General features: G+C 36.1%; 2 protein-coding genes and 1 long non-coding RNA gene across 3 annotated transcripts; 1 reads left to right on the top strand and 2 right to left on the bottom strand.

The window, feature by feature from the left end:
- Positions 1 to 1,523: 1,523 nt before the first annotated feature.
- On the bottom strand, positions 1,524 to 5,071 carry LOC125477842 (spermidine synthase 1-like). The gene is made up of 9 exons (XM_048585343.1): positions 4,888 to 5,071; positions 3,697 to 3,773; positions 3,481 to 3,603; positions 3,189 to 3,293; positions 2,862 to 2,934; positions 2,694 to 2,765; positions 2,411 to 2,606; positions 1,886 to 1,997; positions 1,524 to 1,802 (listed from the first exon to the last, which is right to left on the bottom strand). The coding sequence occupies exons 1-9, from the start codon at positions 5,069 to 5,071 to the stop codon at positions 1,737 to 1,739; spliced, it is 1,008 nt and encodes a 335-aa protein (XP_048441300.1). The 3' UTR covers positions 1,524 to 1,736.
- A 5,294-nt stretch (positions 5,072 to 10,365) lies between these two features.
- Positions 10,366 to 12,352, top strand: LOC125477876. Its single transcript, XR_007258746.1, has 4 exons — positions 10,366 to 11,106; positions 11,198 to 11,335; positions 11,448 to 11,723; positions 11,817 to 12,352. It is a non-coding gene; the product is annotated as an uncharacterized LOC125477876 (long non-coding RNA).
- Positions 12,353 to 13,152: 800 nt separating this feature from the next.
- LOC125477778 (probable xyloglucan endotransglucosylase/hydrolase protein 33) lies at positions 13,153 to 14,777 on the bottom strand. The gene is made up of 4 exons (XM_048585231.1): positions 14,461 to 14,777; positions 14,251 to 14,351; positions 13,864 to 14,072; positions 13,153 to 13,625 (listed from the first exon to the last, which is right to left on the bottom strand). The coding sequence occupies exons 1-4, from the start codon at positions 14,684 to 14,686 to the stop codon at positions 13,238 to 13,240; spliced, it is 924 nt and encodes a 307-aa protein (XP_048441188.1). The 5' UTR covers positions 14,687 to 14,777; the 3' UTR covers positions 13,153 to 13,237.
- Positions 14,778 to 16,081: the final 1,304 nt, after the last annotated feature.

The raw sequence follows: 16,081 nt of genomic DNA, 5'->3' as shown, positions 1-16,081 counted from the left end.
AAAGAGCTTTGTAAGGTCCACGTAAAATTTCAAGAGCTTCCTAAGTAAATCATTGTATTTGCTTTCACTTATGGAATTCAATTATCCACCGCCACTTTATAAAGTTTATAAAATATGGTCTAAACGGACGGTCTACCAATAATTTTTCCTTCGTTTTTATGACAATATTAAGTCAAATGTCAATGAGTGGAAGCTGAACCTCATTCCCCAACAGGTATAGTATCATTGTCAAATACCAACCAAGCCGATGACTTGATGCCAACTGTGTTGAAACCAAACCAAGTCATCTCAATCCATTGTGATTGTCTTGCTCAATAAATCTTTTTACATGAGAAGTGCTTTCCGCAAATCCCATTTTTAATCATGCACGCTTGTTTATTTCGGGCATTTGGATTGAAAACAAATGCGCTTGGACGGAAATCACTTCCTCTTCATATAAGTAATGAAGCATCCCCTGCTTTATTTGTAGTTAGTGAAGGTTGTCGATATGGAAAGCAACCATATCATGCTGAAGCAAAAGTTCTTTGACATACTGAAGCAACCTCTAAACTTAACCTACAAGAATACCCACTTTATTCTGCTCACCTTTCTTTCCTCTCTCCCTCTCTTCTGCTTCTTACTCTACTATGAACTATTGCTCCAGAAAACCCTGGTCCGAATCTCGGAATTCGTAGCCATCAACACCCCGATTCCTTCCGGTACGGTTGGCAAACGCTGCTCCATGCGGCCACAAGAACGATCATTATATTTTCCAACGACTTGATTCAACTGGGAATTCTCTACCTTGTGCCTCTTCATCTCATAGAGCTCGCTCCGTTTATGCGACCGTTGATTCAGCATCAAAGAGCCATCGTCCAGAGCGAAAACCGGCAATCAGAGCCGGTTTGAGAGGCACCGTCGTCACGTCCATCTGGGTTCTGTTCTTCTCAACTTGTACTCTACTTGGCTCAACATGGTTAGCATTAATCTACTATGTAATACTGAGGAACTTAGGGGGTAAATAAAATATGTATTTTGGAGTGTTTTATAGGGCAGCTTGTATGGCATTGCTAGCAAAATATTTAGAATGGAGCTCTATATGGAACATGGCAATTGTGATTTCAGTTCTGGAAGATAAAAATGGAGCCAATGCATTGATGCTCTCAGCTTCTCTAATCGGAGGTAGAGAGCGGTGACGGCATCAAGGACTCGTTATTTCACTCGTTTTCTCTGTTTTCGGACTCGGTTTAAGAGCGTCGTGCTGGTTTTTCGCATGCTGTGGAAGGAGGAACGGAGTTGTTGCTCATGCGGGAGTTTTCTGCATCGTGAATGTGATGAAGTGGGTTGTCTTCGTGGTTTACTTCAACAACTGCAAAAGGCAGAGCTTGGGGAGGAAAGGAGGCGATGACGCTTTCGGAGACAACGGTTTGAGGAATGCCAAAACGGCGTACGAGGTTCGAGTTCCGCCAGACGACGGACTTGATGTCCGGACCTGTTGAAAAGTCACGCATTTGCAGGAAAATATGATCTAATTTAAGATTAAATGGAGGCAAAAACAAGATTTCATGTATATAAGACGATCTTCGAAAACACTGTTGATATCACTACTAAAGCTCCAATAATCCCAATTGGGAACAGCAATTCAAATATCAAATTATTCCATGGTCCATTGCTCTAGATTCAACTATTTCAACTACGCATAAGCAGGTGCTCGGCAACAACAAATCTGCTTGTTGGATGCTACTGAAAGTGTTTCCTCACTTTGCTTTTGCGTCAATCACCTTCTTAGCAAAAGATGGTAGACAGAAAGCAGCTGTATGAATCTGAAAATGAGAGAGAAAAAAAAGTTAAATACAGGGATCATGTTGACGGAGCTCAACGAAAACAAGAAAAAGCAAAATCACACCTCAGAGTTGTAAAATCTTAAGGGTCGTTTTGATGCATCAATTGAATTCACAGGGTGCTTAAAATCCACAGCAGGTCCCTCGGTAGAACAAAGCATAAAACCAATCACCCCACTGAAACAGAAACGAAAAAGCAAAAACAGCAGTAAGATAGAACATTTCCAATCAGATTTAAAGACGGACCAGCAACCAACATAGATAATACTCTACTACATACAACACAACGCAAGTTGTGATAGTGGAAGAAAATTTATAACTGATGGCCGTGTACGTGATAGAATTATCGCTTTCAGAAAAAACAAACAATAGATTAAGCTAACTGTGGAAAAAATATGGTGGTCTCTAAGTCACATGTTGCACACTTTTGAAACCATTAGCTGTGATAACATACCACCTAGTATATTGCAAAATGAAAAAAAAAAAAAAAAAAAAACCGCAATTAAACAAGTCATAAACACAAATGTAGTCATGCAGGCACATCATTGTACACCTGTGTGTGTACATGAGAGAGAGAGAGAGAGAGATACCTTGGATATGTAGGGACTGTAGTCCATGCGTAGTTGACAGAACCTTTGAATATCTCACGACAGTTTTCCACAATATCCTCAATGATGTCCATGTGAAGCCATATACTTTCTGCCTGTGTACACACAACTCCTCCCGGACGAAGAGCATTAGCTACTGTCTGGAAAAAGGGCTTCTCAAAAAGTTCTTTTGCAGGACCTGATTGCAAACAAGCATTAAAACCAGTAAACTCACAACTCTCATATTTCTATTAGGAGTGGGAGGCATGTAGTTTCTTATTAATACCTATTGGGTCAGAAGAGTCCACTATTACTGCATCATAAGTTCCTGCAGGAGCGGCCTTCAAAAACGCAACTCCTACGGTATTAAGAGAAAGTTTATGAGCAAGTCATTTGCAACAAACGAAATGAATGGCAAGAAAAATTAGACAGACGAAGAACAAGCTGATCTAACCATCACCAACATGAAGTGTGACCCGTGGGTCCTCGTATCCAATAGCCACATCAGGGAAAAACTGTTTAGACACCTGGAATGCAGAAGAATAATAAATCTGCTATCATTTCATCCGATAAAATTCAGAAGTCTCTAGTCCTATTGTGCATATTGACAGACACTATGTCAAATGAGAACCACATGGTAACATGCATGTTCCAGTCAAAGAAAATTCATTCGAGTAACAAATTTATGTGTACCCAAATTATTCCACTAGCTACTTTGAATAATTGATACATTAAAATTAACAAACAGAACAAGCCCAAAGATATCATCATTATTACTTACATCAACCACCATCTTATCGATCTCACATATATCAATCTTCTCAATCGAAGCATAGCGAGCCACTTCCCGCAATACCCCACCATCTCCCCCACCAATAACCAAAACCTAAAGAAAACCAATTTGGAAAGATGATTAATAGACAGAACCGATTGTAAACAGAAACAGGGTTCATCAAAGTATTAGACTTCAAAAATGACTCACAATGCTCAAACCACTCGCAGTTTATTGTTTAAAAAACAATAGTCAAAGCACAGTTTTAGTAAATGATAGTTCAACAGAATACAATATTAACCTTCTTTGGGTTTGGAATTGAGCAGAGTGGGAGATGAGTAATCATTTCTTGATAGGCACATTCATCCCTTTCAGTTAACTGAATCACCCCATCTAATACAAGAACCTTTCCATATGTCGCTGACTGTAAACAGAAATCGTGGAATCAATTGAGACAACTAGAAATAGATGTGAATAGAAAAAGTAACACTAACATCTTCTGAGAAATGTCAATTACCTGGAAGACCATCACATTCTGATAGTCGGACTTTCCTTGAAACAAAATCTTCTCTATCTTCAAGGAGTGTGCCTCTCCTGCATAATATCATGTATAAATCAATTTCCATACAATATGCCGTCTAGTTCTATAATCAGTCTACCAAACAATGGGAAGATACAGTAAACAATCAAGAAAACACCGATTAAACCTTGTTTTCATTTGCTAAGCATCCGATTGTTAATCTTATGTTTTAAACATCATGCAATATGCACTATAATATGAACAAACAATGGTTGAGAAATTATTCACTATAGTTAGAAAGGGTGCAAATTGCAGCAAGTGACCATCCTTGCAAGTGACCCATAACCGCTATGCATTGCAACATCAAGCAGTATACCTCGAATTCCAACACTTGATGACATATAAGAAAGCAGAGGAGTGAAATTTATCATATGCTCTATATCCTATAGGCTATAATTCCTGGGTTTGGAATACCATAGACCCCAAATCTAGAACTTCACGAAAATATTAAGGGTACAAGTGTAATACAGTTAGAAATACAGTTAGTAATATAGTTAGTAAGGTTGTTAGGATTTCTCTTATAAAAACAGTGTGTAACCTTCACTTAGTTAGTTAATACAAATCCTATTTCTCTCTCTAAACTCTCTCTCTCTCTCTCTCTCTCTCTCTCTCTCTCTCTCTCTCTAATATCTCTGTGTTCATCATTCTCTTCATCTGTTCTTGATTTTCTCTTCAATTCCCAAACACTACAATGTAGTTAACACATAAGGCCCAGACGTAGACTAAAACAATGCCGAAATCGACGTGAAAACCTAATGTGACTTTGGAGAAAGAAACGCTATAATTATCAACACGAACCGAGCATATGAACTAATAAATGTGTTTGAATATCTAACAAAAAACTGAATAATCAATATTACTCTGACAAACCAATATGTGGTCCATATAAAATGGCACAATCTATTAGTTTCAGCCTAAACTGTTATTCTGTGCAAAACCCCATTTCCAAGATTTCAATAGCAAGCATTAATCCCTAACAGGCATACAAACAACGATTCAGAAAACCCACCAATGGTTTCATAAAATTTATAGCTATAAATACACTATTTGGAAACTTTCCCACAATTTCTGAGCTTCCAAACACAAGTTATAGTGACAAAATAAATGGGAATGGAAGAGAAAACCAACCTGGCCACATTGGGCTAATCTCAGAAAACCAGCCGGGAATAACAGTGGAGACAGAATCCGGCTCCTTGCCACCGTCAGTCTCCATGGACACGGCTGAAGCAGCAGCTTCCGCGCCGTTCTCTTCTTCCCCCCTGGGCCTCTTCACGGGCAAATCAGCGGACCCCACCACAATCTCGTCCGCCATGGCCAAACGCACCAAAGGTATGAACCAACGAAACCTAGGGAGGCGATATGAATGAGCGAGCCGCCAGCGAGCGAGTTTCCAAGCGGTTTAAGGACACTCAGAGGCAGAGACCATTCAGTCTCGGTTTTGGTTGCTTTATATAATGCCACGAATATTATTTTATTCTTTAATAATTAATCATGTTAATTCAGGTTATTAAATTTAATTAAAATATTGTTTGGTAAATTATTCGGGTGCAACACATAAAGAGTGTGACTTTCAATGTGATTATCACTACAAATCACGAATTAGTGGTCCAATTGTAAATGATGGATTGCGAGATTTCTTTAAAATTAAAAATTGAAGGTCAAAAATGGTAATTGCCACTAGTATGTAGTATTACCCTTTTACTCGTATTATAAATGTGATAATTTATATAAATGATTGGAAGCGGTTCTAAAAGAGATATTATGTAAGGCTTATTCGATATACTTTTGAAATTGCTAAAAATGTTTTTGAAAGAAATATTTTTTAAATCAACTCTTAATACTTTAATGCTTCTTACAAAAAGTGTATAAAATCGGTATTTTCACAAGAAACATTTTGAGTACTTTTAAAATCTATATTATTTTATCTCAACATATTTTTGATCATTTTAAAATCAACTGCCAACGAACCCTTGAAGAAAAGTTTTCACAAAAAGAATCGAATTGTTGTGCTTAGTACTGACGCGGTTGGCTGTGTGCTTTGCTTTTGCTTTTCTTTCCTACTTTCGGACTTTCACTATGACTCTGACTATATTTATTTATTATTTATTCTTTTGTTTTTTGAAAAATTAAAGAAAAAATATCGAAAATTTTAAGTTTTAACGATAAAGAAAAAATAAAGGATAAAGTTAATAGTATCAAAATTGATTTTTTAATTTAAGAATATAATTTTTTTTATTAAAATAACCAGTACATAAAGTTTTTTTTTGTTAAAATTTCCTTTATTTTTCTGAAGGTACAATATAAAATGATAAGGTTCTCAATTAGGGTTTGCTGAATTCGGCTTTCTGTTTTTGTTGGAAAAAACAAATATTCCCCAGAATATGATATCTCTGACGCACTTGCTCTTTGCACAATAAACGTCCTTCCTTTGTGGGTAATTTACCAATCTTGCCACTGATTTGTTTATTCTTTTGTTTTGGTTTTTTTTTTTTTTTTTTTTTTTGACTTTTTTGTTTTCTTCAATATAAAGTGAAGAAATTATTCGAATAATTGATGTGGGCGGTGGCGTTGTATGGCTGGTTGCTGTGATTTGGGGGCAGCAAAGTCGTCGGATTATAATAGTAGAGTTTTTTTTAATTTATGTGATTTTTAATACAACGATATATTACTTGCATTAAGGGTACATACATAATTGAATCTATAATTTAACTTATAAAAAGAGAAGAATATCATTAGACCATAACATTAAGTAGCATGAAGAATCAAAATGTTAAAACATGAAAAATTATAATTGTGATTAATGTTGTTGGACTTTGAACTAAAGTCATAAATGTAAAACAAGCAAAAGCTAAAGTTGCCTTATTTGGAGGAAATTTTTATGTGTGCTGATCACACAATCACACGATGTTTGTTATGTGTATATTATAATACGAGCTGGATGACAAAGTTGATGTCTCATTGATCAAAGATAAAAAAAAACCAGCATATCCACATGTTATAACATAAATTAATTGTTACATGGATGCTAAAAATAACAATCATGCATTTTTTTTTTCACTTGAAGAAAAACACAATGATCTAGAATGTTAATATATACAATAACCAGTCTATTTGATTTTGGAAACTACTTAAGTGTGAAATTTGCGGACTAAATGAGAATAATTACGTTGGAGAAATTGTTTGGCCATTGTGTTTTGAGTAGAAAGTTGAGTGGTGCAGTTTCAGTAAACAAAGTGGAAAGCAAAACCTACATATATTTCGGCCACATCGTCAAATTAACAGTTGAGAAATGTTAAGGTGATTCTGTTAAAAAGGGACTCTTTCATGAATCATCTGTCATCTCACAATTGAACGTTATTTTTTCACTATAAACATTGTGGAACATGAGTTGAGAGATGAGTCCATGGAGAATCTCCTTAACATTTTTCTTAACAGCTTATATAACAAAGATAACGAGACAGGATGAAGCGAGACACAAACAATGAGTGCAGGTGCTATACTTAGACAAAATAAAGTCCATAGACTAAGATAAAATTTTGTATAAAGCAATGTCTCATAACTAAAAATAAAACTTTATTTATTTATTTATTGAGAAAGTCAATTATTTTTTTTCATGTGTAAACCACGCATGTTGAAAACTTAGGGTTCATTTGGAAGTACTTTTACAATGACTGAAAGTACTTTTGGTAACCAATTCTTAGTAAAAAGCAAATGAATCTTAGAAAAACATTTTATTATTTCACGTAAGAAGCATCTAACTGGCGCTTCTTTCAAGAATAACTTACTTTTAAAATCCTAAAATATTTACTAAAAAAAATATTTTCAATCATTTTAAAGACAATTCTACATAACCCCTTGGTAGTGTACCTAAATTACGCAGATAACGATAGCTTCTGGATCGAGAGATCGATCAGCCTCAGATGGCAATGATGAGTGTGATGTGAACACATTGTTGGGTATTGATAACATGCGGGCGATTGCCTTCACTGTTATCTGGTCTGTCATATGTATGCAATATGCATGCAGCCATGCACGCAGGATTGGGATATATATATATATATATATATGTATATATATATGTATATGTATGTATGTATGTGTAACTTTGGGTCCGATAGCCAATTCCTCTGAAAATTGAAATCATTTCCGCAAAATCTCAGGTGCCTTGGGCCTAATGCGCTGCAATTTTGAGCCGTTAGATCAATCTTAACGGTGAATATTTTAAACAAACTCTCTCAGATGATCAGATCTCCATCTCTTTTCATTCTCTGTGAAATAACCCAGCCCTCCCCTCCCTCTCTCTCCTTCTTTCTCCCGGTGGCGACCGCCTCCCCTCCTATTCATTCTCTCAGTCCATCACGACGGATCTGCCATCGAGGATCACATCTGCTACCAAGGAGTTTCTTTCTCTTGTTTGATGTACAAATCCAAGGGATTTTAATTTTTGGTTGAATTAGATTTCTAATTGCTTTTGGGACGTGGTACCAGGTATGAACAAAATGGGATAATCATTTGTTAACAATTTTTTCTTCTTTTGGTTAATTTTTCTTATTCTGGTGGAATCCTAAGTTTTTAAATTTTTCCTTTTGATTCCTCTCTTACCTTTAGAGATAACTGTAAAAGAAAACGTAGTTAGATACAATTTAATTTTAGATAATTCCTACAATTTAGCAATGATTACCTACAATTAAAATATTTTTGTTGTCAAAACGGTTATAAGTATTTTTAAAACCAACGTACCAATATAAAATTTATTTTAATATATTAAGAGAAAATTGGACGGACAACAATAGTGATATGTTTCAAATTAAATGTATCAATTAACAATTTTTACAAAAGCAAATCCAACATTTGGAAGAAAAAACAAACTGTTTGAAAACAAAAATATTTAATATTTTTAGGACAAAAAGTTTATATTGATCGTAAAAACATTTGGGAAAAAAAGATAATAGATTAATAGAGTTAATAACTAATATCCCCACCAAATTAAAAAAAAAAACTAATGAAAATGGTTTGAAAATTGTAAGTTTTAACGGTAAGGACAAAATAATTGTTAAAGTGAATAGCACCATGATTAACTTTTTAGTGTAAAAATATGATTTTTCGTTAAAATGAACTAGAATTTTATCTCCACCTTTTTCCATTCTCTTCCATCTCATTCTTTTCATTTTTCTTGCTAATAAAGATAAGGTACTGATATCAGTCACGTTACACTTTTAGGCATGGATTTGTACTAATCAGTCCCCTCTAGAATTTTGAAAAGACTGTTTTTGGATCGATTGAAAGTATTTTTAATGTGACGGAAAGTGTTTTGTAAAAAAATTTTTGAAATTAATTTTTAAAATTGAAATAGATTCTATAAAAACACTTGAAATGTTTTTTGCAAAAAGCATATATCTTATGCTTCAAAAATCAATTTCACAAAAAATATTTTAAAAACACTTTTAAATGAGTCGTTTATATCTGTCTCTAATTAAATGGTCTCTTTTAGAGCCATTTTCTAGTAGTGTAGGACTGGTTTGGTATTGCTGTGCTTTAAAAAAAAATGTTTATACTATGCTTTGAGAATAAGCTCACTTTTGCTGTTTCACGTTTTCAGCTTTTTTCACCCAAAACTATGAAAATAAGCTGTTTTTAAGTATTTACCAAACATTTTTTTGAGCTTAACTTTTTTTTATATCTACTTTTTATAAAAAGACATCGGTACCAAACCAGTACTAAGATGAACAAACAAAATTTGGATGAAATAGCTCAGTGGGTTGGCATAAGATGGATTAAGTTGAAATTTTAAGAGACTTAGATCATGTGTTTTTGGATCTCTTTTCTTTTTTGGTAAAATTTTCTGAAACCTATCACACAACTTGGTTCTTCTTTTCTGGTATCCCTATCTCTGACTTATGGCTTTTCGTTCAACAGTGGCTTTTGGCTTTTCTCAGTCACCCACCGTATCTGTGTATGGTCCTAACTTGCTTTTTTGAGGAGGAGAGCATGTTCTAATATGACTCTCTGCCTTCCTTTTCCTTCCTTTCTCTCTTACTTTTTTTTCTTTGTTTTTTCATTTTTATAATGAAATTAGTACAAGACGTTGACGTAATTTAATCATGACCGTTTAAATAAAAAGAGACAAAGGGAAGGAGGAATTCAGATCCTCTCTAGATCTAATGATCCTGAGCCTAAGGATCAAATGATTCAGGCCATTGAAATTTGATTAAACTCTATAATTATTATAACTTTTAGGGAAGCCTCATGTTTGTAGCCGTTGAATCAAATTTAAACAACCCGGATCATTTGATCCTTAGGATCAAGATCATTAGATATGGAGAGGATCTGAGTTCGGGAAGGAGAACTTAGAAGAGAGAAAATCATATTAACTTAATCATGACCGTTCAAATAAGAAGAGAGGAAAGGAAGAGGAACTTAAAAGGGAGAAAATCATATATGTTAACTACAAAACTATCATGAAATTTGTCACATTATTTGGTGATTAAAATTTGTTACATAGGCATACGCGAGTTTGGCTAATTAGTCAAGACACAATGTGTCAGGTCCTTTGCACTTAAGTTGAAATTTTCTATTCTGTAAATTAGAGTAATTCAGAATATCACCTGCTAATCAGGAGATGCAAATGATCATAAATGACTAGCTTCTTGTACTTTACTTTAATATTGTGCTAATGTTATTTTTTTCTGACTGGATTTTTTGACATGTAACTTTACCCTGGTATAGTTTTCACTCATTTACTTGATTTTACTTTTACCAGGGAGATCTTCTGAGGTTAGAGGAATTGGTAAATGTAGCACCGATGCTTCCATGGAGGCACCCATCACTCCATCCGTCAAAGTAGATTATACTCAGCTTCTAATTAATGGACAATTTGTAGATTCTACATCAACATTGGAGTAATCAGCATGTTTTCAAGCATTCATATCATTTTCGGGTTCCTTCGCGTGACGCTTTGATCAGGGAAAACTTTTCTCACATTGGACACCCAGACTGGGGACGTGATTGCTCACGCTGCTGAAGGCGATGCTGAAGATGTAAACCGCGCAGTTTCTGCTGCCCGCAAGGCCTTGGTGAAGGACCGTGGCCAAAGATGACAGCTTACTGTAACTTTTACTTGTTCTATGACAGTATATGGTTACGAGAGTAATAGTAATTGGGCTACTAGTGTTCTAGTTTTCACCAATTTTTCATATGAATGCATTTTTTCTGCTAAAAAGTATCGTTGATCCCTCCACAGGTTGCGTTTACTGGATCAACTGACACTGGTAAAAAAAATACTTGAATTGGCTGCCAAAAGCAATCTTAAGACAGTAACTGGAGCTTGGCGGGAGATCCCATATTATTGTATGTGAGGATGCTGATGCTTCGAAGAAAAAGTTTGATTCTAAGAGGCAAAGCAATACATTTGCTGATTACATGACACCTCTGTTTGTAGGGTCAATGCTGCTGCGATGGTTCTCGTACTTTTGTAGATGAAAAAGTATATGACGAGTTCATAGAGAAAGCAAAGGCTCATGCTGAGAGACGCGTTGTTGGAGACCCGTCCAAGGGGGGCGTTGAGCAAGGTCCTCAGGTAAACAAGTGACAGCTCTATTAGTCTCAGACCATTAAACACGTTGCTGTCCAAAGTTGTTCCACAGCCTCACTTGCATTTCCGGTTTTGTATTCTAATCATACCGATTCAGACCAATTCGAGAAGATCCCAAAGTACATAGATTATGGTGTTAAAGGTGGAGCTAAAATGGAACCGGAGGAGAGAGGCTTGGCACAAAGGGTAACTATATTAAGCCCACTGTATTATCAGATGTTCAGGTACTAATCAACATAAAAACCATAATATTTACCAAGAAGCCGGAACATGATTACGATTGATCTAAACATTATTGTCTCGTGGGGTTGGATGACATGCCAATAGCTCGTGAGTAGATATTTGGTTTGGTGCATACCATCTTGAAGTACAAGTGAGCAATTAAATATTCTTCTCTATGCCTGTTGTGATTACAGCGTCCTGTGCTTCCCTTAGAAGTTAGAACTAACCTTACGGCCGATTGCAGGGATCTTAATGAGGTGATACGAAAGGGAAAATAACTCTCACTATGGAAAATAACTCTCGTTATGGACTTGCTGCAGGGATCTTTACACAAAACATAGACACTGAAACATACTGACTCGCGCAGTGCGTTGGCAGTGTATTTATAAACTGCTTCTATGTCGTTGATGCTCTATTCATTTCGGAGGGTACAAGATGAGTGGAATCGGAAGAGAAAAGGGCATTTACGGTCTTTCCAATTACTTGCAAGTCAAGGCTGTTGTCACCCCCTGACGAATCCTGCATGGCTATGAACTTCACAAGCTTTTTTTGTCACTGCCAAAAATAAATTGAGAGTACTGCATCAGAATATGTGGCTGTGATCTCATGATGGCATTGGGGTGGTGACAAAAAATATTTGCTTCTTTGTGAAGAACTATTAATGTTTCTGTTGAATTAACTGTTGGTTAAGTTAATCAGTAGGTTTGTGGTTGGTCTAATATGACAATCAACTTTCTATGGTTTGTTGAGGCATCACTTTCTCCTTTTCCAATCACATTTTACAACTCAAGGTACATGAATTTTGTGTCTTACACTATCTGTCATTAATAGTAGGTTAGTTAGGTTCTGATAATTATGATTCGCTAGTCCAACCGGTGCCAATTAAACCTCAAATGTTTTACCGTTTCATTGTACCACAAAGTCAACAAGTTACAAAGATACTGGCGACCAATCACTGTTTATTAGTTAGGTATTGTCCATATAATGCCAGATTTGGCTCGTGGCTTGTTAACTAAGGAGATGGCATGGAATATATTTCCACTTTTTTGGATCTGTACATGACATGAAGTGGTTGAAGCCCACCTTGTATCTTTGCCCCCCATGACCCACTGCTATATCACAAAGATGAATCCTCCATCGAATCTGCAGACGTGGTTGTGTGCTCACTCTCTTGCACACAAGTTTGAGTCTCCTTTCTCAACTTTAGAACATCACATTGTAAGAGAAAACAAATAACATCGACCAAATGGGTCCATTCACAATATTAAAATAGGCCAAGGTTTTGCCAAAACATCTGTGTTGGCTGATTGGTCCTGAAAAAGCTTCAATTGTAGTTGTCAATTTGTATTTTTTTGTTCATAACATCGATAGTAAACATATTCTAAGGAATAGGGAGTGGATCACGCAGAAACAGAGATAAAGGAAAGATAGCGACTATACACAGAGCCATTGAAGAATCGAAAATAGAGTAGGGCTAGTGCCACGCACTAAAACAAAAAATTGAGCAATTCTAACGTTAGTCAGTTGTGCGTAATGCTAGCAAAACTCATGGAAAACAATTAATGAATTGGATAGAGAGGTGAACAATTTGAATATGGAATTGTATAATATTGCAATTGTTTACAGTATAATCAGCATGATAAATTAATAATGTTTCAAAAATAATTATTTGCACTCTGGTGGCATAACTTTAAACCTTTTTGTATCTTTACAGTAAGAGTAAAACATGAGTTTACTTCTTGCCCAATCCATTGCGCCAATTTGTTGACTAGACAACTTAACAAACTCCGGCCCCTCGACGGGGTCCACGCTCGAGGGATTGCTCCGAACACAAGACGTCACTGTTCCGGTGGGATTGGATATGCAGCCACTCATCTCCATCTCTGCAAACGAAACCCTAAATGGTGCATACTTATAGTTAACTGGATATTTTCCTCCATGAGTTGCCCAATCTGATGCATCCCATATTGTTGCGTAAACTGACATGGGTTTTGATGGGAAAAATGAACTGCTGTGCTGAAACTCCCTCACTGGGACGTTGTCCACTAGAAACCTGCAAATGTTTTCATGGGAATTTAGAATATTGGGCAATTTCAAACGTCCGGTAGAGAAGAACTTTCATGCACCTTGAGATGTGGTGGTGGTATGCATCCTAAGCGAACCACAGACGGTCATGCGGTTAAGCTAAAAGAAATGATAATGCGTGATTGACTTTGGGATACTACCACCGTGACACCCCAAGTGTAGGTAAGCTCTGTCTCGTAAGTCGCAAGGGATTCTGGGTTTCTTACACTGTATGATGGTTGTTCCAGATGATGCTGTACTGATGGTGCTGTAGTGTTGGGTCAAACCAGAGATAGAATTTCTCCTCTCTTCCTGTGTTTACGCTTCCATTTGCATATATATTTGTTTGGATGACCCAATCATTTCTTTTATCGTGGCCCAAGAGTTCTATGTCTATCTCATCATGATTGTGAGGGAACACATCTGCATTAGACAGCTGCAAAAATTCCATGCATTCAATTTGTTATCTCACTAAATTAAGCAAAAGTAGATGTCAAAGCATGGTCGTGACAACATATATGCAAATATTCAAAATTTTAACGTCTTATTTATTTACTAACTGGTTAGTGCTCAAGTTATAGTGTGTATTCATGATATATGACCAATGAACTTACATAGAAAGCCACTACAACCCCAGAAGTGAGACCAGCAGGCAGCTTGATTGCAGCACTGAAGAATCCGTAGTGAAATTTGTTTACCGATGCCAATCCAGATCCTGCGTGTTGAATCAAAAACAAAAGAGAACCCGAGACAATTAATAAAGTTTTTGAAGCATTTATCAGAGTTAAAAATTTATAAGTATCAATCATTTTGAAGGACTTCACCTGAGTTTTTGTCAAGAGCAAGAGTGGCCATGGATCCATTGATGACCTGAACATTTGAGCCTCCAAAAACTTTGGAAAACCCTCTATCAATCGAAACACGAGGAAAAACATCGGTTAAACGAGGAACGCTTGGACTCGTGTAGAGCCTGTTGGAGGAAACCAACATAGACATACAACACAAGATCAAAATACACCAGAAGTGTATTTTTCCTTGGAAAAATGCCATTGTTTGTTAGATGTAGTAGATTAACAAAAATGCTTCCAAGTTTATGGTATTTATTGGGAGGTTCATAATCTTTGCTTAGTTGTGTATTAGCTGGATGGCTATATCTTTATTAGTATGATAGAATCAATTTTATTAGGTGTTTTAAATTTAGCACCTTTTAGACAGAATCAGGGAGCTCATGTGGGGTGAGATTTTGAGAGGTTTGGCAATTTGTCACAGCTTTTGTGGGGCTGCCCTAAAGTCAGGGCATTGCATGATTTGGACATTCACTTAAATGCTTTGATGGGTTTTTTGGCAGCAACGTCCTATGATCAGTGCACCATTTTAATTTCTTGATGTGGTCCAGGTGTTCTGGAAGGCAAATGTAGTAGGCCAATCTAAAATGTGCTGGCCTTCACCAAGGTTCTTGGCTAATGGAAACTAGATATTAGCAGAAACCACCGAGGTGCAGCGATATTATTAAGAACGTATTGTTAACGTAGATGCTGATACGTTCTTCGTATGTTTGATTCATCATGGCACTAATCAATATAGTACTTATTGTAGTTGCTTTTGAAATTTAGCTTTAAATTAACTGTTCCACACCACACCGTGTTACCAGATAGTTTTATAAAAACTTTTGAAAAGTTGTCCCAAATAATCAAAACCCCAAATAGCACTAATGTTAATGAGCTAAAACGTGATCTACTAAAATTTCTCGTTTCAACACATCCCTGTTTAATCTTAATTATTGATTCTGTTTGATTTATTTAATTTAATGGTTAAAAATAAAGAAGCATGAGAAACTAAAAAGATAAAAAGAAAATAAAGGAGGGATGAATGCAAAATGATAGAAAAAGTACAGGGTGACCTAAAATTGTCTGAGGGTCGTTCACAAAATGGCCAGATTTGCCAGAAGTCTATAGCTGGCTCCGAGAGGTGCTTTGACATGTGACAGATAATACCATAATGCAATAAAAAGGACTTGCAAGTTGCCCCTCAAACTTTTATAGGGAGTCACTATTCATCTCTTAAAATTCTGAATTAATCATTTTTTTTTTTTTTGTCTCTCAAATTCTGAATAATCGGATTGATGTGATCTGTGAGAAGATAAAATTGTTGGATGTTGAGAGAGCAAAAAATCCTTCAAATGAATCAAAATCTAAGCCAGGCTGTTGCATAAGATGACGGGCAAGGACAGGATATCAGAATATGTGCCAAATACTGTTCAAGGCTGGAGCTGCTGCCTGTTGCTAGAAGAAGAAGATGCCAAAGAGTCTGATTTCCTAGTTCCACACCACAAGTCGTTAAAACTTCTATTCTTTGTTTTAATTTGCTCCATACCAGACTAAATTAAATGATACATTTTTCTGGCATGGTCCACTACATATATCACCGGTATCGTTCCAACTTAAC

This window comes from the organism of the source record quoted next, unplaced genomic scaffold (assembly GCF_019419815.1).
Source record: "Pyrus x bretschneideri cultivar Hongxiangsu unplaced genomic scaffold, Pyrus_bretschneideri_v1 Contig22, whole genome shotgun sequence".
Taxonomy (NCBI): Eukaryota; Viridiplantae; Streptophyta; class Magnoliopsida; order Rosales; family Rosaceae; genus Pyrus; species Pyrus x bretschneideri.
Note: the sequence above shows the minus strand (reverse complement) of the source record. Positions and strands in the feature narration are given on the sequence as shown.

What these genes read in the sequence shown, in the direction of transcription:
- LOC125477842 (XM_048585343.1), bottom strand. Translation starts at nt 5,071, where the DNA reads ATGGCGGACGAGATTGTGGTGGGGTCCGCTGATTTGCCCGTGAAGAGG. An exon ending in CAATTCCAAACCCAAAGAAG is followed by an intron (nt 3,294 to 3,480) that starts GTTAATATTGTA and finishes GGTTTTCTTTAG; the next exon opens with GTTTTGGTTATTGGTGGGGG. An exon ending in TCGATAAGATGGTGGTTGAT is followed by an intron (nt 2,935 to 3,188) that starts GTAAGTAATAAT and finishes TCTGCATTCCAG; the next exon opens with GTGTCTAAACAGTTTTTCCC.
- LOC125477778 (XM_048585231.1), bottom strand. Translation starts at nt 14,686, where the DNA reads ATGGCATTTTTCCAAGGAAAAATACACTTCTGGTGTATTTTGATCTTG. An exon ending in TGCTCTTGACAAAAACTCAG is followed by an intron (nt 14,352 to 14,460) that starts GTGAAGTCCTTC and finishes TTCAACACGCAG; the next exon opens with GATCTGGATTGGCATCGGTA. An exon ending in TGGAACAACCATCATACAGT is followed by an intron (nt 13,626 to 13,863) that starts GTAAGAAACCCA and finishes AAACATTTGCAG; the next exon opens with GTTTCTAGTGGACAACGTCC.